At 33.9% G+C, this 24,538-nt stretch overlaps 1 protein-coding gene across 2 annotated transcripts; it reads left to right on the top strand.

Moving 5' to 3' along the window:
- Nucleotides 1-1,387: 1,387 nt before the first annotated feature.
- Nucleotides 1,388-22,803, top strand: LOC121407009 (cGMP-dependent protein kinase-like). 2 transcript variants are annotated; one of them, XM_041597899.1, is made up of 18 exons: nucleotides 1,407-1,462; nucleotides 5,519-7,263; nucleotides 10,756-10,785; nucleotides 13,781-13,851; nucleotides 14,311-14,428; nucleotides 15,168-15,242; nucleotides 15,440-15,528; nucleotides 16,191-16,353; nucleotides 16,855-16,938; nucleotides 17,445-17,587; nucleotides 17,948-18,008; nucleotides 18,282-18,405; nucleotides 18,902-19,017; nucleotides 19,743-19,863; nucleotides 20,284-20,360; nucleotides 20,787-20,876; nucleotides 21,197-21,337; nucleotides 22,616-22,803. In XM_041597899.1, exons 2-18 carry the CDS (start codon nucleotides 6,205-6,207, stop codon nucleotides 22,751-22,753), a joined length of 2,700 nt encoding a protein of 899 aa, XP_041453833.1. In that variant the 5' UTR covers nucleotides 1,407-1,462; nucleotides 5,519-6,204; the 3' UTR covers nucleotides 22,754-22,803. The 2 variants fall into 2 exon arrangements, with proteins under 2 accessions (XP_041453841.1, XP_041453833.1); XM_041597907.1 differs by lacking the exon at nucleotides 5,519-7,263 and having other exon boundaries at nucleotides 1,388-1,462.
- The last annotated feature ends 1,735 nt before the right edge of the window (nucleotides 22,804-24,538 follow it).

Below are 24,538 nucleotides of genomic sequence, written 5' to 3'. Positions count from 1 at the left end.
ACATCCGACATATGCTTTTATATTTAGACTCACATCAAAACGGAGACAATTTCTTATTCTAGATATCCCCAATTTTACATCATACACTAATTCTTAGGTTCATTATACTTGTAATTCCGAACTCCTTTGAGGCAGTTTCTTTCCCCAAATTTAATCTTATGACTATGACTTATCTTCAATAAGTTAAAATAAATAATTTTTGTAATTTAAGAAAAAAAACGCTAAACAGTATTTTAGTGGACACTGATTTTATATCACAATGACCTGCATCTATACTGCTCGAAAGAAAGCATAGTTCATGTTTACTGAAATAACCTAACAAAAGCTGTTTTGCTTAAAAATCAAGGCTTGGTCATGCAAAATAAATATTTTAAGTGAATGAAAATGACAGCAAAGTAAAAGTTATTATTATGAAGGACGCAGTATGGGGAGGTAGAAATTGGCGAGTGAGAGAGTAAGTGGGGTCGTGAAAAGAAGAGCGGGATGATAAAATAATGTTGAGGAATAGATAAAGAGAGAAAATGGTTCTGAGTGAAAGAAAGGGAATAATAGAGGACTTGAGAGTAATAAAGGGAAAAGACGATTGTGTTCAAGGGGGTTTACTTTCACTTTTGAAAATTATAAAAAAAAATAGATTATGATTCATACATCCGAAAATTTATGAGAGCCTATATTCATGAACAAACGAGTTATTAATGACCATGCACTGTTAAAAAAAACTGATTTTACAGGGGGGAAAAAAGATTTTGCAGAAAGCATTAACAGAATCATTCTGTAAATTCATAAAACAGGAATTTTTCTGCAATTTAACAGAACAGGTCTGTTTAAAAAGGGGAAAAAGTGTGTTTTATTCAAGGAAATGTAAGGTTCCATACACCAAATACCAATTTCCTGTAAGTTTACATGATATAATGTAAGATTACACAATCTGGTAAGATTACAGGTGTTCTCGAGACTGCTGCTGGAACTTCTTTTATTTTAAGGATAAATTTTCTAACAGTGTGGTGTAAAATAAATATATATGAATGTGTTATATCATAAGGATAAATGAAAATGTGATATTTTCTATAATATTTTTTCTCTAGTTTCATTGGGGGATGGGGGCGAGGTTCAAATACAGAGGAGCTTGCACATGTCACTTCTAGCACAAACCCAAATGAGACTCTTTCCACCTTGCAACGATCACAAATACTTTCTTTCATACCATTGTTAATTGTCTTAATGTTTACACGGATCACTGCAGTTACATACTAAACAAAAGAAAAGCCGCATAATTGACTTGTCAACAACACAAAGAAGAAAAACAAGATGTTCAATGTCTTGTCAAATATAAGACTGGGAGTAGAAGGTATAACGCTTATAGCCTTGAAGAAAACAACTACAGCTATACTCGAGGATTAGGATAGGAATATATGCTGGACGATTTGTTTAAGCTATGAGGAACGTACAAAAGAAATATAAGGTAAAATATCTGAATTATTACATGGAGCGAATATAATTATATTTGTCGAATATCAATTTGCCAGACTATCATAGAGATTATCGATCTGTCATCCTATTTCAGTTACCGAAATTGATTATTACAAGATTGTAGCCGTGTATCAAATGATTTGTGAAACTAATTCAGTTATCCATAATGTAAAAAAGAAAAGATGAGGAGAGAACAAAAATTGTGCTTGTCGATGTTTTCAAGAACGGGCGCAATTGGCAATTTCTTTCCACATAAATGAAGATTTACATATTTATCCGAAGTCAACAATAATGTGAAATAGGGAGAGAGAAATAAGTTCAACTCAGTTTCTACAGCACTTGGTGGGATTATGGTCTTACTTCTGAAAGTCATTGAAATGGAAGAATGGAAGTAAATCCCTCATTACCTTTTATTTTTTAGCATAAAAAATATAGTGATGAATATTTTTAAGTGTAGCCATTTTTTTCTTGACTTTTTAGGACACTCAAAAATAAATCATTATAGATCAAAACTGAAATTAAATAAGTCCTCAAAAAGAAAAGAGGGAGAACACAAATCAGTGCAATAATAGTGATTCCGTAATGAAGTCATTTCATTTACAGTTTATATTATGATAACAATAATAATTGTTATCTATATGAGCTTCATTATCAAAATCTACTGTATGTATTTTCGTTTGAAGAAATAAAACACCTTCACAAACGCATAGGAGAATAATAAAAGCGAATCAAAGTAAAATAAATAAGATAGAAGAAATGTCATAAAGATATAGGAAAACTGACATTGGAATATGAAATACACTCTCTATTTGTGCTTGTCATATCCAATTAAGCGAAGTTGTTATTTTGGTAAAGTAATACTTTGCAGTATAGATCTAATAGTTTTTTTAAGTGTCAATAATAATGTGTTTCATTGTATAATGTTTTATTGTTTGCATGTATAGTATAAATCGATAAATTAAAGAATTCATGTGAGCACTGGGGGTAAGGATAGAAGGGGTATTTCAGTTTGGAAATTATTTATGCGTGACATCATCATTATGTTACGTGTCAAAGGTTATTGATTTCTTGCATCTGAACCGCATGTTGTTGATAAAATCATGGTGATAGAGACAAAGAGATAGCCTATAGAAATATTGATTACTGTAACCTTGCTGAAAGTCAAATATTGATGGACTGTCGAGGATGATTCATTTCATGTAAGCCACTTGACATAGCGTAGTCATTGAGGTCAGTAGAATGAAAATGAATTTGTTTCTTTATTTCTACTAGTTTGTTTTTTGTGGTTTGTTTCATCCTCTATATGGAATCATTATAAGACGATGTCATTTCATAGAAGATTTGAAGTCATGATTTACCAAATGATGGAGACAATTAAGGTGACAAGAAGTGGCCACTCTTTCTCCTGATAAGCCTACCATCATCAAGATTTTAAACAAAACCAGAAACTTAAAGGTCAAGTCCACCTCAGAAAATTGTTGATTTAAATCAATAGAAAAAAAATCAGACAAGCATAATGGTGAAAATTTCATCAAAATTCGGATGTAAAATAAGAAAGATATATTATGACATTTTAAAGTTTCGCTTATTTTTCACAAAATAGTTATATGCACAATTTAGTCACATGCAAGTGAGAGAATTGATGATGTCTTTCACTCACATTTCTTTTGTTTGTTATTGTTTGAATTATACAATATTTCAATTATTATAGATTTGACAATAAAGACCAACTTGACTGAAACATAAAATGTTAAACAATGGCAATTCCACATGTTCAGGGAGAAATAAATCTTTGTTTCACAGGACAACGAAGAGAAAATAAGAATATTTCATATTTCATATAATAAAATACAAAAGAAACTAGTGAGCGATGTCATCAGTTCCCTCATTTGCATACCGACCGGGATGTGCATATAACTTATTATTTAGTGAAATTAAGTGAAAGTTAAAAATGTCATAACTTTCTTATTTTACATCCGATTTTGATGAAATGTTCAGTGTTATGCTTTTTGTATTTTTTTCTTTTTATTCAAATGAACTTTTTGTTGGGGTGGACTTGTCCTAAGAAATAAGAATACCTAATAAATAACCTACTCATTCACCTTTAAAATCACTTAGAATAAATGTCCTGATCAACTTGAAAGAACTTGTAGATGTAAGTATTCAATTTTGTTTCTTAAATTGGACCTCTTCCCTTCGCAATATATTCATTCATTAAAAAATATGTACCATATAATGCAAGTTTTATCTAGATCAAAACGGCGTACCGTTTGAAATATAATTATATCTTTGAGGAATTGCATGTGCTCCTGCACTTATGCAATTTGGTCCTACCATTATTTTAATTAAAAAAAAAGAGTAACTTATTCTATTAGTCATTTTTCCCCTAGATCGTTAAAGTGGTTGTTTAAAGGACAAGTCCACCCTATCAAAAACTTGATTTGAATAAAAAGAGAAAAATTCAACAAGCATAACACTGAAAATTTCATCAAAATCGGATGTAAAATAAGAAAGTTATGACATTTCAAAATTTCGCTTCATTTCACCAAAACAGTTGTATGAACGAGCCAGCTACATGAGAGTCGATGATGTAATTCACTCACTATTTCTTTTGTTTTTTATTGTTTGAAATATGAAATATTTTGATTTTCTCGTCATTGTGAAATGTGAAATGAAGTTTTATTCCTCCCTGAACATGTGGAATTCCATTATTTGAGAATTTTGTGCTTCAGGCAAGGAGGTCCTAATCATCAAATTCGTAAAAATTGAAATATTGTACAATTCAAACAATAAAAAACAAAAGAAATAGTGAGTGTTTCATTTAACCCTTCACAAATATCCCACACGTCAATCCGATGAATTTCATTTACCACTACCCCGGACCATCCTTGCAAAATAAATTTTTACTTTTGAAGGCCCCAGACTCTGGGGAACTATTAATAGTAACATCAAAGAATCTCCAAGCCTTAATTCTTTCAAATGTAAGTTCAAAAAATTTCTTCAAGATAACACTTGAATTTAACTCTTCATCATTCAAGCTCTTGTATTTTTTTAATCAAACATGTTTATCATGTCACGTACACTTTTACATCTCTTTCGTTTTCCTGTTGATCGGCGAGGTCCGTCTGTGAGTGCTGGGGCTGGATTCTGGAGACCTTTAATCTCTCTTTTTCTTATTTCCTTTTCTATTTTTATTTCCCATTTTTCCTTTTAATTCAACTGGTCATGCTCAAGTTGTTACTTTATTTTTTATATGCTAAACAACTGCAAGAATATTTATTAGGAGGCTGCACTCTACAAGCTCCGCTTTTTAGCAGCCTCCTCCATTTCCAACCTGATTTGTAATAATCTTGAATATAATTTTCTGTACAGGAATATTTGAAATATGTTTTGTTATTTATATATGTCAACATGTACAGAAGAAACTGTAATGGTTGAAAATGGAAATAAACGAATGAAATGAAATAAAAAAATTTTGCTCGCTTTTTATTAATTTTACGCGATACACCATATCGAGCCCCCGAAATGTTTGGCTCATCACGCCATCTGTGTTGGTTACATTGCAATAAATTATATTCACTCAAATGACATAGTTCCTAAAAGCCTCTTTTTTACTTAAAAAAGCTATATTTTATTCTTTAATGTGCTGTCGTCTCTCCTGCATTTCTTGAAAGATCAACCTCTTTTTTTACACAAGTTTCATAGGACAATAAGTATCCTTAGCAAGTATTATTCGCTATAAAAACTTTCAGAACTCATTTATCATTTATTTATTATAAATCTGTTATAAATTATTTTGCTTTAAATACTGGTTAGCAATTCCACCCCTTTTGCTTTTAGGGGGAAGTTAACTTATTAACGTACATCGAGTAACAAAACATAACCTTACAAACTTCATTCAAGTTCATCATTGTCGAACTCCATTCATGATTTCCCCTCCCACACAATCCCGCTATCACCGGGGCAACGGAACAAAGTGCGCCCATTTCAAATCATATAGAGCATATCAGGTTATTATTTATTGGATTTGGTCCCATTCATTACACAGGGGGACGGGTGCACCATGTAATAAAGGAATTAAACCCTTTCATTTCAAAAGCACAGTGATACGCTAGAGAAGATAGGAAGAAAGGGACCCCCGGATCCAACTACTACGTGCTTATACCCCCATGCAACTTATACTGGAAACATATTGAGTGAAGGAGTCGAAAAGGCAACTTATATATGTCAACAAATAAACAGAGTGGTGAAGGAACATTTAATGATCAGATCGTAAATAGTATTTATTGCCAATTGAAGTTTGGACTGAATTTCACATTTGTTCGAATCAATCAGTTATTGGAATGGCCTGATTGACATGTGATAACGTCTTCAAGTTTGATTAATCGCCAACGGAAATCCATATTCCCTTGGATCATCTTCCTTGTTCGGGATCTTGGACAAAACGTTGGACCCATTTCCCGATTTTGAAAGGGAATGAGAATTATTTGGGACATTCACAGAACGACGCGAAAAACCAACAAGTAACTATATCTCATTGGACTTTGGATTACAATTATCATGTTAAGTGTATGTCTTTCAGAAGCTGTGAAACAGGACATGATAGCGGCACCCTTGACGACTTCACACGAACGGTTTAACAATATGTCTTAACATGAAATTCGATTTCGAGTTCGTTATGAGTTTAAGGTTTATAAGGAATTGCTTATCTTGCTCCTGAGCCCGCTTGGGTAAATGTCAGTGATGGAGAAGTCAAATTTTCACCAAAAATATTCAGGGACTGTTTTAAATCACCCACCTGCGAGTCGCAGAGTTGTCCCGAGGTCGCCAGCAGTGACAGGGGATGACGAACACAACACCGAGAAGCTAGACGACCATGCCGTGGAACAGGAGGGGCATTTTAATGATCATAAGGAGTCCAGACCCGGTAGTAGAGCCTGTACTCCTAGAGAAGATCGAATCGGTATCATCAACCAATATCGAAAACCGTGGATTCGACCTCAAACAGCAGGTTGCGTCACGACGTCGACACAAAGAGAAAGACAGATGGTTAAATATCGCCAAGGTCGGCCGAAGTCTAGCCCTGTCGCTCGACGTCATCGATCTCCTGATCGGGAAAAATACGGTTACGCTATAAAACGACCCGACAGTCTACCATCCAGAAGTCGACCTGGGAGTAGTCGACCTGGCAGTCGACTAAGCAGACGGATGTCGTCATCCATATCAAGGAGACGAGACTCGACCATTGATAGCGACGTTGAAGAGATTATTGTTGGTAAGAGTAAAGGTGTTGGCCAAGAGTCACGAACTATTACTGGCCACAGAGACGGAAATGAAAATGATATTAAAACAAACAATCATGGTTGGACAAGGGATTCTGGATCTACAGACACCAAAGATGGCAAAACGGATGAAAGACGCATTCCAACATTAACCACGAGAGCACGAATGCACGTGACCGCTGATGTCGATGATAGATCAAACGATGTCGAGAAAACAGAAAATGACACAAAGGTGGCAATCACGACAAAGATCGTTGAACCAGAGGAGGAACCACAGGATGAAACTTCCAACAAAACCATGAAAACCGGTGACGAAAATCGAAAACAGAGCGTTTTTGACGTGACTATGATGGCTGCTGTATCGCCTGGAGGAATGGCTGGTGGTCGTGCACGGAGTCTTAGCTCTGCGTCAACTGATGGGAGAAGCTCACCGTCGCCATCGCGGCACCACGGAGAGTCAGTCGTTCGTCGAGCACGGAAGGAGAGATTGAAACGATTGACCCAATATAGGGTAGGTAAAAGTAAAAAGAAAATGAAATAAAGAGAATAAAAAGAATGAAAGGATTCGCGGACACTGCTCAGTCATTTACATTTTAAGTTGATTGAGGTTATATGAAATAAATAGAAGAGGAAATTGAATAAAAAAATAATAAACAACCTTGCTACTTTGATAAACAAGAAAAGAAGAACTAACTAATATATATTGTAATGTGAAAGCTAAATTTCCATGTTGACACTGATAAAGTTATAAAAGTTGAAAATTCTTTATCAAGGTCCGAGATTTAGGACTCGGGGGAAACATTCATAAAAGGAACGAAATAGAATAATATTTTATTTTTCTTGTAATTTTTCTTCTTCCTTTCTTCTTCTTTATTACCAGATTTTATGTTTTTAAAATTTTTTTTTTTTCTATTCCCCCTTCTTATCCTTCTCATTTACTGGCTTCAACCCCTTCTTTACCAGCTTTGACAATGGCAAACTGGTAAAAACAAATCTTTTTTTATAAACTAAAATAAAGGTTAATCATTTTAGAACGGAGTACAGTGACAGTGACAGAATATTTCTTTTAAATTTCCGAGTGGAAGCATATAAAATATAATGGCAATTTTATTTTTTTAAGAATAACGATTTTCTTCCATTTAATTCTACGACAGCATCCCCTAAATTTGCTACAATATGACATTTATTGATAGTTGATTTGGTAGCTGGAGACCTTTCACGCATAAACCTCATATCCTAGCTTACTCTCTCCCAGTAAAATTGCATTCATCTTCCAAAAGAATCTGGTAACATTCTTGACGTTTTAAACATCACAATTAAACAAATTGATTTTTATAACATGCTGACGCACATTGCGACACGTTTGATAATGGTTTGATTCGATTGGTTGTACTCTCGGGGGAATAACTAAAATCGAAATAAGACAATTTTGGGTGTTATCCCATGGAGACTGGGCGTCTTCGTGGTCACTATAGGAAATTAATTTAAGGCAACAATGGGCGTAGGAGTTGTGTTCTGGACACAGTGCTTGGTTCATACTGTGAATGGGGTGTGAGTGAGTGAGAGGAAAATTAAAGAGAGGCATGAGAAAGACACTCTTTAAAGACTCAGTGCATAATGCCATCCTGTCAATCCCCAATCATAATGTGTCCGGCAATAGAGGCCTATGTAGTAGTAACAATAATAATAGTATGTCGCTTTATATTGTATAACCCCGGTGTATAACGCAGTTACTATGTGCATGTACTCAACTGCGCTTTGATACTTGGTATCATATTTTTACCCCGGCTGTATAGCTGAGCCGCCATATTAATAGGCGCTAAAGTGTTCAAGAAATAAATCATACCGGGTACCCATTCACCATACCTGGGTCCAATGCAGCAGAATGTGGATAAATTTCTTGCCGAAAGGAAATTACGCCATGGCGAGGATTTGAACACACGACCCTATGTTTCAAAGTCCGGAGACTAATCCACTGGACCACAACGCTCCACCATGTGAGATGTAAACGGATAATTCACGTATTATCCTTTTTTTCGACCAATGCAGTACTTTTCAGTAGAAGTACATTTTTCAATATTTGCATATATTGAATTCAAAAGAAAAGTATACATACATTACAATAATAATGAAAGATGAATAAAAGTATATGGACAATGCAGGACTCGGGTCGGTGAAGTTGATAAGATTTCTTTGTTGCGTCTATTTTTTCAACATTCTAAAAATCATTTTGTAAGTTGATATAATCACGCATGACCCATTTGTCTATTATTTATAAAATCTGAATCTGATGAATAAAAATTGAAATTTTATCACATTCTCTTTGCAAGCCATCGAAATCTAAGAGTAGTGTTTAACAGACCGATGCAGATGCAGGCATGTAGGGGTATAGAACACTGAATAGAATGTATTGACTGTACCTGTCATAGTTTGTCTTATTTATATCAACTTTGTCTTGAGAGTGTTCTATAGGATGAAACGGTTTCTTGAAGACTTTCATCCTCGCCATTATCGATCTGGGTAACTTTCTTTTGCCTCTGATGGATTTACCCTTCTCGTTTCGATTTTCTCCGACAATACATTGTTTGGAGAACACTGAGAGAATGAGACCATGGTCCTGCTACGTGGTTTCTCCGTTAATTGCCCCCAAATATACACTTAGACTTTGAAAGTGTTGAATTCTTGAGATCTCACACCATGACATTCCAATGGGTCAGCGACTTTATATAGTCAAGCATCGGCGTAATGAGCCAAATAAATTGAGGGGGTTCAATATGGCGTATAATATTTATATAGGGCACAATAACTAAAAAGTGGCGAGCGAGCGAACATTTTCAACCTTAAGTCCAATTATTTTATTTCAGAAGACTATTTTACTTTTATTCTCTTTCCTTTGTGTCTTTTTCTGTTCTCCCCTTCTTTGTCGTGTAACGTTTGGGGTCCAGTGCCCTGGCCCCGAATCAAGCCACCTTCCATCTATACGCCGATACTGGAGTTAATGGGCCCTCTCTATCTTTAAAAATGAAATAAAAATCCACTTGTCAAATACTCATCTTTAATCATGATAATAATTGACTTAAAGTGACCATCTTTTCCGTTTTGTTTTATCATTACAATCGTCAATTTATTCGTATTATATATCTCAATTCACTTAAATCAAAAGTCTTATATGCCTACTATGTTTTCTTTATATTCGTAAATGAAATTCAAATCCGAAAAAATAAATTACTAAAAATTCTGATTCTATCTAAAAAATCCGAATCAATCTGTATTCTGCATTTGACAATGTGTATTTCACATACATCTAAAATTATAATAATAGTAATAATAATAATAACAATAATAATGATAATAATAATGTGACTTATAAAGCACCAAATCCACTCTGTAGAGTGCTCAAGGCACATAAAGAGCTAAGAGTTAAAAAAAAAAGTTTTTAGAAGATTTTTTAAAGTCTCGACAGAGGCACATTTTTTATGTCTTCAGGAAGGCTATTCCACAAAGTGGGGCATGCAAAAGCAAATGATCTTTTCCCTGAAGTTTTTTTTGAACTTTTGGAATAACCAGAAGATCTAGAAACCAGAAGTGGATGAGCGCGAATACCTGCTTGGTCTGTAGTAATTGATAAATGAATAAATGATAACTGACTGTATTATGGTGCTGATCCAAGAATACTATGAAAAGCAAGCAAATACAAATATGTGTTGTATCTCACGCCCCTTGTTCCCTGTGTATCCAGTTGCTTCTCGTTTTTACGTTATTTTTTCTTTGTCTGGATTATTTTCACATTCACTATACTCAAGGTAAGTCTCTCTTATACTAGGAAATTGATAAAATATTATTATTGAACCTCATGAAAACATTAATAATAGATTCAAGATTAACATGCCATATAAAAAAAAACACTATTTAATGGATTAAAAAGTCTTTAATTTATCTGTAAAACGTACACACAGTTAATAGACGAAATCATCTTTATCTTATCTTTGTATTTTGCTTACAGAATACTCGTTTTAACAGACCAGCAGAAACGGTAAGTTAAAGAATTGTTATGACTTCTTTCAGCGATTATAATTTGAATACATTGAATGAGTTTTTCCATGTTAAGCTGTAAGGTTAATAAAACCTTATCATGAAAAGGCATTTGGCTTCGCGTTTAGGCTTTTCTGTTACTACGATGATAATATGGTAATAGTTGTATTGATACAGTGAATAAAATGCTCTAATTCTCAAGTTTACAGTTACAAAATAATATTATATGAATTAAAAGGAGGTCTTTCATCTCATGTGAGACAGTTAATGATGATCATATCCAAAGTTGTACAAAGTACAAACGCAATCTATACTGCAATATAAAGAAATCCAAACATAAAACTGCGATAATGATTACCAGTCAAAGCTTTAGCCAAGACTTACTTTTTCCGCCAGAAATATGGCAACGATATATATCTTTTAGGAATGTGTGCCTTTAAAGGTTTTAATTTGCGCCACACAAAATGATGTGAACCATCATCACCATGCAGACTCAAGCTTTATATGGGGAACGTTTAATTTCGTCCGACAAGTCAGATCTGACACTTTTCCTTGAGTTTGATTGGCTGAGAAGCACTGTTGCTATGGTAACTGTCTGATAAAACAGAACTTGTTGGAAAAAACGTCCTACAAGTCCTTTCATGAAGCGCTCCTCAGATCACATTTCGTCACCCAATTCTTCAAAGATTATTGTAGGCAATCCGGTATCTCCTTGATTCAACATATTAGTCACGTGCAGAGAACGACCTTTTTCTTATTTGATAGTTCTTAGATAAGGCTGGTATTAGACGGTCAGTTTTATTTACTGACATTCTTTTGGCCTCCGTGTTTCTTTGCGAGGGAATACTGTCCGAAATTTTAATTAGAATTTTCAAGTACATTAGTGCTGGTGTCCACTGAATTATTTCGTTCCGGGGATACCAGGGACTACAAGGGTTCATTAAGCCAATAATGGGTACCTAATGAATTCCTTTAAAAAGGTGATGACTGTTTGTTTGTCTAGACGAACCTCCATGATTGTTAATTTCTCAGGTTTGGTGGTGTTTTCGTGAAAAAAGGTTTGATGAACTGGTGGATTAAAGACGATTTGACAGTGTTAGGATGATCAGTGCCTCAGTGACAAATATGCTATGATCGATGCTATCCAGAAAAAAAATTTCTTACGGTTTGGCTTAAAAGAATAAACATACGTTCACAAGTTTTGCTTCATCATCATTATAGTGCCAAATTTTCTTATTGAGACTATTTCTTGTACTTTCGGACGAGGTTCATCGACTTTGTCTTCTTGGAGAATTTTCGATCGATATTTTAATCAGAATATAAAGACCTTGATTTTGAAACAATGTATAGATCGGTATTGTCTTTGAATCAATCAGATCACCACCAGCTACTACAAAGGATTACCACCCGCCATTTTGATATCACAATTCATGTTTCATTTAGGGGGAACGGACACCCTTGTCCCTCGTATTGGCATGTGACTTTTAAATTAATGCGAACATACTGATTCTATACATGATTTTGACGGGGAATGGACTAATTTTAATTCGGAAAGTCAGATATTTACTTTGAAAGAATCTTACAGCGCCACCTTGTCAAGTTGTTCTAAGAAATCGGACTGACAATGATTTCGCCCGATTTGCAATGCGAATCTTTGGATTTTGACGGAATCAGATGTGTTAAAAAGGACCGTCGTTCACGGGATGTATCTGGTAAATCAATGCACCCCGTTTTTAAAGGATGGAGCGGGGATGATTATATAAAAAAAGTAATTGTTAGAAGGAGAAATGCCGTATCTCAAAGTGACTATATTACCTGGAAATATGGAGAGAGACCGTCGGAAGGGGTGAGTTTATGGGTCTCCAGTTTTGGCGGTACACAGTGCTGACGAATGGCACAAACTTTGTAAAACTTGTGTACAATTTGTCGTTATCAAGGAGATTTCAAATACGAAAACAAGAGTAAAAATAGATATATGTATATCACAAATAATCAGTAAAACACTTGTAGAATTAAAAAACAATATTCACAATTGAAGCTTCATCAAATAGCAAATAAAAAATTATACAGCTCAAGAAAATTTCCTGGTATTTTAAACACGTTTACATTTTTATTTATTTTGTTGATTGCCCTTTTAATTATATCCATTGCACTGGCGTACAGATCTATTATTTTCTGTATATTCTCTGTCAGAATGTTATATATTACAAAATACATTTTTGTTTTAAAAAGGTCAAAATTTTTGCTCCATACGTCATATGTGGTGTACCTCAAGATATTTGACTCATTACGCCACTGTTATATAGAATATATCTTGAATCATGAATATTCCACAACTTAAAAATTGATTTAGTGGCTTTTTCCATTTGCATTTCAAACACACTCCACGGAATGTGACTTATTCAAAATGTTAGTCATCTCTAAATCTTTTCGCACACAGGATCTCTCGTAAGACAAATACGGATCTTCGTAGGATTAATTGATCTCTTAAGATAGACACCAAATGAATTTGTTACGAATAAATGTTTAACTAGAGTAAGATATCCACTATGATAACATATCTGATCCAATCCGTATAAGTAATTCCAAAATCGATTGTATTCAAACTCAATTGGTGATTCAAGGCAAAATAAGAACTAGCAACTTTGGATATAAGTTAACACCATCACATTTCTCCATATACATGTATCAAAAATAAAAAAAAACACACACACACACACAACCACTGCATCAGTTTATTCAATTTACATACAGATCCAGTGCAGTACACTATAAAAACAAATTATGTATGCATATATGTCTATATCATGTTTATATTATCTTTCATTACATGTACTACATTTTAGTCATCTAAGAACGGTAATAAGTCATACATGCCAAAATGATCACCATTTTCCTTTCCCCTTTCTTTCCCTCTCTTTCTTCCTTGTTGTCTTTCGTCCCCGATCCACATCTCATCCAACTCTTTCGATCTTGTCTTTCTTTAATTGTAACAGGCGAGGGAAAAGCTTCTTCGGGTTTGTAAAACAGTTCGAGTCATAGCTGGGATTTGTCTCGCCATGAAAAGGTAAAGTAGCATTCAAGTTACAATCTAACTAAAGCATGCCTATGTAATGCTAGGTAGTCATACCCGACGACATAATAGTTTGTTTTAAATTGTAATAGGTTTCGGGATATTGTAAATTTTGATAAAATTTCGATTCAATTTGATTTTTAATCTTACTATTGTTCAAAAAGATATTCTGTTTGCTGAAACTGTCTGCGCTCTGGAATGTGCTTTCTTTTCACAAGTTCATATCAATATCCAGAACACTTTTGAAGAAGATTTTTCTTTTAATCTCCATATATCTTAATAGTGTCATCGTCCATCAATTATGTTTTGCATATTTAATCAGGACAGATAATTATTTTTGTTGCACATTTAATCAGGACAGATAATTATTTTTGTTGCACATTTAATCAGGACAGATAAATATTTTGCCGTTATTTTATGATGATTGTGTATTATATTTCATTCTTTGTAAAGTTATGTGAAAGACGAAGCAACTAAGCAATGGTCCCTTCATGAGATGCATCTGAATCTGAGAGCTGATCTAGAACAGAATCTTGCCTTTGATCTTATTATGTTCTCCAAACTCAGAGTGGTAAGTAAATATTTGTTACTTTTGTCGGTCATATTTTCCGGGAAATTGTTTTTTTCTCTCTTGAAGTGGAAAAAAAAATCGTGTTAGTTGATTGAAATTACCTGAGTATTACTAGCTAAGAAAGAAGGGAATTGTGATGGAAATTATTGAAGAGTAAGATAGAGAGGGGAAGATAAGGAGAGTAGGGGAGCGATTCCGTTAAAAATAGAAAAAAAATGAAGAATATAATACTCGTAGAAGTAGAAGATCGACACAGACATATTCATTTATTTATTTATTTTGTTTTATTTATCCAGGGTAGTCTCTTCAGTACAAAACTGCTTTTACAAGAGAGCTCTGTTAAAATACAAACATATTACAATATTATACAATGTAAAAAGAATAAAACATTACATACAACATACAGAGAAAACAATTATAACTATAAAACCAGAAAACAACAACAAATATCACCAGAATAATAAATAGAAATACTTAAAAATAGAGTAATACAATAAAATCAGTGGCGGATGAAGACAAATACCAGCAACTACCAGTAAACGTCATTAAACACACATTGAAAACAAACATTTTGATATAGCGAACTCTCTCTTTTTTATGTTAATGATTTAATTTCATCAAGGATGAAAGTGAAAATATTTTCTTAAATTTATTCTATATAATTGCTGGAAATTTTATCATATATGCTTTATATTTCTTTTCTTTTCTTTTCCCATTATCAATTTATCATTCTTTGCAGACAAGAGGATCGGAGAAACTGAAGAACATTCTTTCTCTTAGACCAGAGCAGAGGACAAGGGCAGATATTGAAGTGGTGAGTTTTTCCCGATTTTACTCTTCGCAATTTCATCATCCTAATAAAACCAATCGGTTTAACAATATTCTAAGAAATATCATCTTACTTCTAACTTTTGACGTGATTCAACAATGCATGAAAAAAGTTTAATTTGAAAATGATTACACCAATCAGATACGCATGTTTAATAATCTGAAATGATTTCGATTCTTTAGGTCTTGGCCCTCTTGAGGAAGAACAAAGCATTTACAGAATATCAGCAGGAGACGCAGGTTGCACTCGCAAAATATATGGAATATTTGAGGTAAATATCAACTTTTTGTGCAAATTTGATAAACAAGAAATTTGTACACCCATCATTAGTATCAAATGGTATCAAATCAAACAATAACATTTAATAAAGGTAATTGACTGATTGTATACGTCTGCAGGTAATGGCCCCTATATACAAAGTACATATTCCTCTTCGATGAAAGAAAAACAGCTTAAAAAACATCTAAAGTTGTAATTTCGTATCTAGTTATTGTTTAATTTTGTTGATTTTTTTATATCTTGTACTAATATTTTAGTAACCTTCTATCTGCTACTGAAATTAATGAATTTTAAAAATTCATCATCGAATTTTAATCATTTTCAAAACTATGATATATTACAATAATTAATTTTATCGTATTGTTGTTTAAATATCGATGGTAAATCTTTTCTATAAAAATATACCTTTATTTTTAATGAAGACACTGTTCCACTAGTAGAAATTTTACTAATTAATGTTAATGAGCTGGGAGTCTACTATATAAATGTATATGATTTATCATAGGTTTAACCTCGAGCATGATATTTGTTAGCCCCAGTTGTCAAATACTATACATGTTATAATGGCGACAAATGAATGTTTGTCAGTGAGATTGCATAAGAATCCAATAAATAAATTCATGTTTTGATCACGTTGGTTGTTTGATCCTATAGGTTCGAGCCTCGTCGGATTGTGGTTAAAGAAGGTCACGTGGCCTCTGGTTTCTATATCATTCTATCTGGTACATGTCTAGTGAATCAAAAAGAGAATGATCCGAGGAATGGAGAGACGTTTGTTAGGACCATCACCCAGTTGACAACAGGGGAGTCATTCGGAGTAAGTACTATATCAGCATATAGGCGGCGGAAGCGGGGGGGGGGGGGACGGGGGGACAGGTCCCCCTAAATTTGAGGTGGGGGCGGTCCCCCTAAAAAAATGATAACTTTTTTCTTTTCTTTTTTTGCTTGTCATTTTTTTTCTGCGTCCCCCCTAAATTCAGGTGGACCCCCCTTAATTTTTTTGGCTTCCGCCGTCAATGTATATCAGCGATGATAAGGTTTAATTGATAAGAATATTGTTATTGATAGCCTTATCTGTTAATTATAATTCAATTCATTCTTTAATCCATTATTTTATGATTAATCTTTTTATTTGAATACTTATTCATATAATTTATAATTTAGGTATTTCGTATACGTTTTCCTTACTGTTCGAATCTTTCCACAAGTAACCTATCTTCATTTATTCATATCAATAATTATGATTGATTTATTTGGAAAGTTCATCAGGTACACTTTATTATAAACTTTGTTCATTATATTTAATGTTTTATTTTAGGAGTATAGCCTACTACACAACACAGTTCGTTCAGCTAGCGTTGTCTGTAAGGATGAAGTTGAAGTACTTCTCATTAACAAAGACGTAAGTGTATATTTTCTTTCAAAGAAAGATATTTATTCAAATTGGAACACGAAAAAAGTCAGTAATTTTCTAAAATATAAGGCAAACACATTCACAACAAATGTAATGTGTCACATTATCTAACGATAAAAAAAAATGTTTCGCTTACTCACTTAACCAATCCGGTTATCACATGAATGCATCGAATAAAGTTTGAATAAAACAGGAATAAAACACGTTTTCATTTGAAGCAACGCAAAAATATACAGATATTTGAAATGCGTCTATTTCCCAGTTTGCTTGACCTAAATCACAATTATCTCCATGACAAACATCTTTAAATAAAACAAACTCTTATATCTTTTGATTTTCATCAGCAAGTCCATTTCACAAGAAGTATCCCCATAAATATCATTCGTTTGAACGATTTACATCTGAAACAAAGAGCGATATACATAACAGTGTAAATATTTTTTATGGTTGCATTATGATAAATATCCACTATATTACCCTTTTTACTTGTATAGGATTTTGATAACATCATCAAGCGTCCTTTGGAGCAGAAGCGTGATGAGTTGATTGAATTCTGTCATTCCCATGATATATACATCTCAGCAACTCAAGAAACACTCAAGAATCAACCTAAAGCTATTTATACTAAATTCTTCAAGTAAGTTTGAAAAGTTCCCGATTTTATAGTAGTTCTTTGAATAACAAATCTTTATGACTGTTTGGACAGGTGCATTGTGGGATTGATTCCACATGATGAATGGGATTAATCTATCGTAAAATTCAACCATACATGATGTTGGGAACGGATCCGGGATTGATGACCAGTCGTCTACCAAATTATTTTGTCTGCCCCCCCCAAAAAATGGGTTGGGGTGGATGAGGCTCCTTCGACCCCGAATTTCAAAAGTTATATTGAACTCAAGTCATGGCTCTCAATGCTGAACAATTTTGTGGAATATCCCTCAAGAAAAAATAAACTTCCTCAGTATATTTATTCAATTTCTCTTTTCATTAACAGGCCAGGCATTGTTATCACTGAAGATATAATGTCAAGCGAGTACATCTACGTCGTCAAAGAGGTAATAATTCACCTTAGTTTGTTTTAAATAGTTCTAAGAGGAATCGAATCCGTTAAAATTATGAAAGTTGATCGTTTGACAATTTGATACCAAAATCAAATTTTCTTCAACCTACATTTCAAAAGAAGTAATTTTAAAATGTATAAGATGTTTGCTTTGTCTGTTTATATGTCAGTATCATATTTTGACTTGTTAACAGAAAGACTGGAATATGTCAAGCGACATAATATTGCATAAGAATAAAAGTGATATTTATATGAATACTAATCACAGGGTAAATGTACAGTTGTAGCTGAAATTCGAGAGATGAAGCCTCTACCTAGAAAAGGCCAGTTACCTGACAGGTATTTCATGCATGATGAGAGCTGGAAGAAAGATGCAGCTATTAAAAGAAGCAGTAAGTTAAACTCATGAAAATATAAAGTATATATTCAATTAGTTTTATTGAAAATTAATATGTATCAAAAGATTATCGAATGCAATAATTACCATAGTTGTCACAAAAATGTTGTAGCACCTTCTTTTGATACTTTTATTTTGGGTAATTAGATAATGTTCTCATAATGATTGATAAGGAATTACATTTTTATACGATTGAGCTTTGTGTAGTGCGGGAATGAACATATCACTCCATCCTTATTATAACACACCCAGGTAAGCCAGAATGAGGCTCACTGTCAAAAGAGAATGTCGTTACACACACCTGTTCACATGCTTTAAGTGAAAGTCTTCAGATGTTATACGCCACACACGGTGATTAACACTGTATGCATGCAGACATAATTATCTTAATATATTTCCTAGTATTTTGACAAGAAACGTACCCTACTTTTTGTCATTCCTGTTTTGTGACCCGGTTTGTAATAATGCATTGTCTCTTTTCCTCTTAATAGTGGCCGTACTCTCTGCCGGTAAGCGTCGGAGTTTGTCGGCAGCTGCCAGGAATAAACTTTACCCTCCTGAGAAAAAAGAAAAAAACTTCTTTTCTTTGAATGCCATGAATGTTGAGGTAAGAAATGCATTTTCATAAGAGCTCCATAATAAACTTAAGGTGTTCTACAAAATATAATTAAACCAAACAAAACAAAAAGTTCAACAGATTAATTCAAAACTTGAACAGTGCTTCATATCATGTTATTTCCTATTTGCACTTGAATTCATTAACTGTTGGTGTTTGGTGACTTAGGTAGAAATGAAACATTTCATCTCTTTTCCATGTCTGATTTACGAGGTAAGATTTATCAATCATTCGTGCCACAGCCACATTGCGAAATTGACTCCAGATATTATTTCCAATGCTATAAGGCCTGCAATAGGTCGGTAAGGAGACGGTTCCCATGGTATGACAGTCACAGAAGTTTTAGATTGCGTGTTGTATTTCATCCCACTGCTGCCACCACGCAATACTATTAAAGCAACCAAAGGCAAACGCTCAAGACATCATTCATGTCTTTGGTCCCGTTGCATGAAAAAATACTACAACGGCAATTTTTCTATTTTGGTAATATCGAAATCCTGGTTTCGAATGGCTGTTTGAACCATGTTACAATGGACATGGTAATTACCATAATATCAAAGGATGCCGTGATCAAGAAGACATTTGCTGATAGATCAAATTACAATGTATACCTCATTCATAACAGAAGTCTTCCCCTATCACGATAGTCTGCTTCATATTGGCGATTGTTGGTGTAATTTCGCCTTAAATTTGTATATTATCATTTCTCTCCAAAGGACACAACTAACGATTATATTGAAGACAGGAGAAAATCCGTTCAGATGGCTACAAAGGAATCACCCAGATATCTACTAAAAGATGATCAGATGATTACAACGAAGAAGAAAGAAACAGAAAGTAAGTTTTCAAACTTCGCACAATTTGTGGTGTCTATTTCTTTTTAAGTCTTATATAATGTTTGATGATCGTTTTTAAACATAAATCTCCAGGAATCTGTTACATGAAAAACCCAATATTGATAGTAACTTTATCATCGATGCCAACATGTTGAACATACATTCACGTCTGCCATTTTAGTCTTAATGTAACAACGAATGTGGTAAAATAATGATATTTGCGAAATTATCTGTTGCACATAAGCAAATCGACCCCCAATATGAGCTCTTTATTGTAGGGAAACTTAAAATTAGATTATGCGGGATTTCGGTAACAACTTTGATTGAATTTTACGACACGTACTCAGAATGGTTTTGACATCTTTTGATCAATATTTACTTTTCCAACAACTAATTATCACTTTTCCTTTTCCCCTTATAGCTGAGAGTAAATCGGTGGGACTACAAAGAACATGGAGAAGAGTTACTATGTCAGCAAACGCTCTTTCACAAAAGGAGGTATACATAATTTCAAATTGAATTGTACATAAAATTGAGTTCTATGTTTATAACATTTTAAGACCGAGGGACACTATCAATGCAACCTTTTATCTAACTGAAGGTTGATAACAAAAGTAGTATCTTTGTTTCATTATGATTTTGTAGTAGTGGTAAAAACAAAAGTAGTGACAATGTGAGATGCAGGGTTACCCTTTTAAATAGAAGTTAAAAGGTTTGTATTTTAAGACTTGGTGGATTGGTTGAAACGTAAGCAACTGTGGGCTTTGAGAGGGGGGAATATTTTTTCTGGCATAAGTTCTCTTCTCAATGTTTTCTGTTTTTCATTGGTAAAATAAACTGGAGATGTGTTCACAATTTTTATCAATCTTTGTAGTTATTTTGTGATCTATTAATTATTATTATTATTTTCGTATCTATCATCAGGAGAAGAAGAATCCAGTTGAGTATGCTCCACCCGGCAAAATAAAGACAACATTCGCAAGACTTGCAACATTGAAAACAGGAATGGCATTCGTGAGTATTTTAATTGTCAATTATAATAAAAATATAATCATACTGATATTATTAAAAAGAATCCTCCTCAACTGTGATTAAAAAAATATACATTTTAACACTCTTAACAGAAGATGTGAAGAGGTTTTGTTGTCTGTTGAAGAATTTCCTATTATCTTGTAAAAAAAACTTGAAGGAAACATTTAAATGACAATTGAAAACAACATGATTACTTTGTATTTGCATATTATTTTCCTTTAATGTAAAAGACGTGGCCTACTTCTGCTAATCTCCTCTTGTCAATAATATTCTTTAGTTTGTAATCTAATTTTTTTTACCAGGGTATCGAATCACTTCTCCCGGGAACCCAGCCCGAGGCTAAACTATGCCTGATCAGTGATGGAGCTGAAGTCATTCTCGTATCAAAGAGACTCTTTGCAAGCGATGTGACATCTACCACCCTGAAAACAGCGAGCAAGTTGGTGAGAAATGTTAACACAAATATACAAAAGTAAACTTGACCCCCCAAAGCCACGATCATCTTAAAAACTTTCAAATTTGTTACGACTTTAAACCCAGCCTATATTACCGAAGGATTGTCAGAATTGAAATTAAGATTGTGAAACTGATATCCTACCTAACAAATCCCCCCAACTCGTAATTCAATGTAATTAACTGAGTGTTAATTTGATTCTATCAGAAAGAATACATAAGAGACATGACCATATGCAGATATTTTTTCTTGTTGGGACAGGGCGTGTAATTTTTTCTTGAAAAAACCTTCAAAGTGAGGGAGTGAAGGCACCGAGCTTGCTATTGAGACACTTTTTTCATTTTAGAAAGTGAAATTGAAGGATTTTGTGCACACTTTTGGTGAATGCTGTGAAAATTTTCAGGAGAAATGTAAGTTTTTAAGATTTTTGGGGGGAGCAACTGCAACCATGATAAAAGGTTTAAAAAAAAATGGGGAAGAAATTCGCAGCATTAAAGATTTAAGGCAGAATTCACCATTGTAGCTATCTAAAGAAGATGTAAACACATTCTGCTAAAATCATTTCATTTGTACTACCTCTGTTCTTAACTTGTCTCTCAATATCTATCTCTCAAACACACACCTTAGCATAAACATACATTTGTAGGCGAGCATACACACACGCAACTATACACACCAACCCACACCCTCCCTTATTTCTTTGTCTCATAAACACATACTTCACACCTCTCCCCTCTCTTTCAGACACACACACCTATGACAACATATTTTTAGAAGTTCTCTCCCCCTCTCTCTCTCTATCTCACACACACACACAAACACATCCTACGCATATACACCCTATACCCCCCTCTTTCCCACTCACACACTTCAACAACCCCCTCATACTATCTTAATTCCGGTGGGTGTTTCATGAAGTTGTTCGTTAGTTAAGAGCGACTTTAAGAACGACTGGTGATCTTTTCTTGTGGTAAATGGTATATTCATTGGTGATGGTTTAGCGCATAAGAAAGGTTCACCAGTCGTTCTTAAAGTCGCTCTTATCTTACGAACAGCTTTATGAAACGGCCCCCAGGTCATTATGAAAATGCCCTTCTTGGGGTACAGTTAATTTCTCAGTTGGATATGATTCATTTTCATTAGAAAAAAAATGTTAATTCTTATGCAAGTACATATAAGTATGTATAAGTATAAGTATTTAAGGAATGCTTGAAGAGTTTAAATAGAAACATGATATATGTTTTTCTTCATTTTTTTTTTATTTCAGGCGGTGGATTACCCTTCAATAGACTTTACAAGAGAGGTTTTAGAAGAAGCCAGGACATGGGCTACATATAAGAACAGAGTCATCAAAGAGATATACAGCAAGAAACTAGAGAAGAGACCTGTACAACCAAGGAGATAATGAGAAAGATAGATAGATGGATGGATGGATAGATAGATAGATAGATAGATAGGACGGGTAAATAGGATGGATAGATAGATAGATGGATAGATAGATAGATAGATAGAAAGATAGATAGATAGGACGGTAGGAAGGTAGGTAGGTAGGTGAATGAAATTTCAGCATACATAGGAACAGATAGAATGGGACATTGATTTAAAGAGATGATATCACATAAACTGAATATTTCATATGTGCCTTGTATACATTAAGAGGGTTTGTAGAATGATAGAGTTTATCAGAAAGCTGTTGATTCGTATGCAGGATATAAATGATCAAATAAATCACTAGAAATGTTTTCATTGCTGTAATTTGATCACCCAAATTCTCTTGCCAGAACATAATGATGTTGTTTATACTAAATGTTTAAATCTTGCCCATTCCCAGTGCTATTTAATATAGATAACAAAGAATATTACCAGCTATAAAGGGACAAATAATGTAAATAAAAATATTTTAATCAATTCAAATTATCCTTGATTTGATAAATCAGTTAAATATTTTTTTATGTAATGAGGATTATTGAAGGTAGAAGATTATTAAGGAAAATGAAAATGAGTTTGGACACAGATGCATATGCATCTGACATATTATTAGATAGAAATAAACACATGTAACCATTCCATATATCAATACCACATATGCCTTTGAGGTATTCTGCAATGAAAATATGCAAATTTTGTAGGAAATTTAACAATTTCATCGAGCTCACTATGTGTGTGGTTTACCAGCGTGATTTTAGTGAATGTTTTCCGTTTGATTTCTTATGCAAGGTTCTAAGTGCAATTATACTGTGACATGTCTTTCAAGAAAACTGAATAAAATCAAAGACTATGCCTCTGGAAAATTAGCTATTTTGTAAGTCTTTTCTTGAAGTGGAGGTGAGAGAGAGACCACAAATAAAAAATATCTGAAATTGGAAAAGCTCCTACTTTTTTGTACAAAGATCACAAAAAGCTTGAAATAAGCTGGAAAAAAAAATGGTTGGAATCAGCAAAATAATTTAGACTCTCACATCCTCGTTGAAGCTATATAAAGAGAGAGGTAGAGATGGAGAGACAGACAGAGAGAAGGAGAGAGGTGGAAAAAGGAACATAAATATAGAATAAAGAGCAGTTTGCCCCCCCCCAACTTTTTGATATCCGAAATAATAAAAGAAATGAATCCTGACACAATGGCATATTCTAAGCAAAAGGGTTAGAAAGAGCATTTAACCTTATTTGATATGAAAATGCACCTCTTCCCAATAAAAAAAACGAGTTATTGGTCAAGCAAGAAAAATGGAAGGTGACATCTTGACTTTTGACCTCAAGATGAATAGGCTTCTTGGAACGTATGCTGGTATTCTACACACCAATATGAGCCTAGGTTATGTTAAACTAAAGTTATCGCGTTTACAAGGACTTCAGAAGAGTAAGATTAAAACATGTCACTGTGACCTTGACTTTTGACCTCAAAATCATAAAGCTTCCTTGGATCCATGCTAGTATCATACACACCAAATGATATGAGCCTAAGTTAAGTCAACTGTAATTATCACGTTTACAAAGAAAAGTTAACAGACAGACGGACACCGAGCATGATACTATGATGCGTCTTCGTGAGAGCTTGACTACAGAATGTCTCGTACCTATGGTCAGGGATACAGGAATCAGATGCATATGGTCGAGAGAGATTAACTACACAAGCTAGATGTATATGGTCGAGTGAGCTGTAGAGCCGACAGCAAGAGTTGTAGCCGTCTAG

Source organism: Lytechinus variegatus, chromosome 1 (assembly GCF_018143015.1).
Source record: "Lytechinus variegatus isolate NC3 chromosome 1, Lvar_3.0, whole genome shotgun sequence".
Lineage (NCBI taxonomy): Eukaryota > Metazoa > Echinodermata > Echinoidea > Temnopleuroida > Toxopneustidae > Lytechinus > Lytechinus variegatus.
The sequence above is the reverse complement of the archived record's forward strand: the minus strand, read 5'-3'. Positions and strand labels throughout refer to the sequence as shown.

Coding starts and splice junctions, on each gene's coding strand:
- LOC121407009 (XM_041597899.1), top strand. CDS start 6,205: ATGTCAGTGATGGAGAAGTCAAATTTTCACCAAAAATATTCAGGGACT. Junction 16,354..16,854: donor CAACAGGGGAGTCATTCGGA/GTAAGTACTATA, acceptor GTTTTATTTTAG/GAGTATAGCCTACTACACAA. Junction 18,009..18,281: donor ACATCTACGTCGTCAAAGAG/GTAATAATTCAC, acceptor TACTAATCACAG/GGTAAATGTACAGTTGTAGC.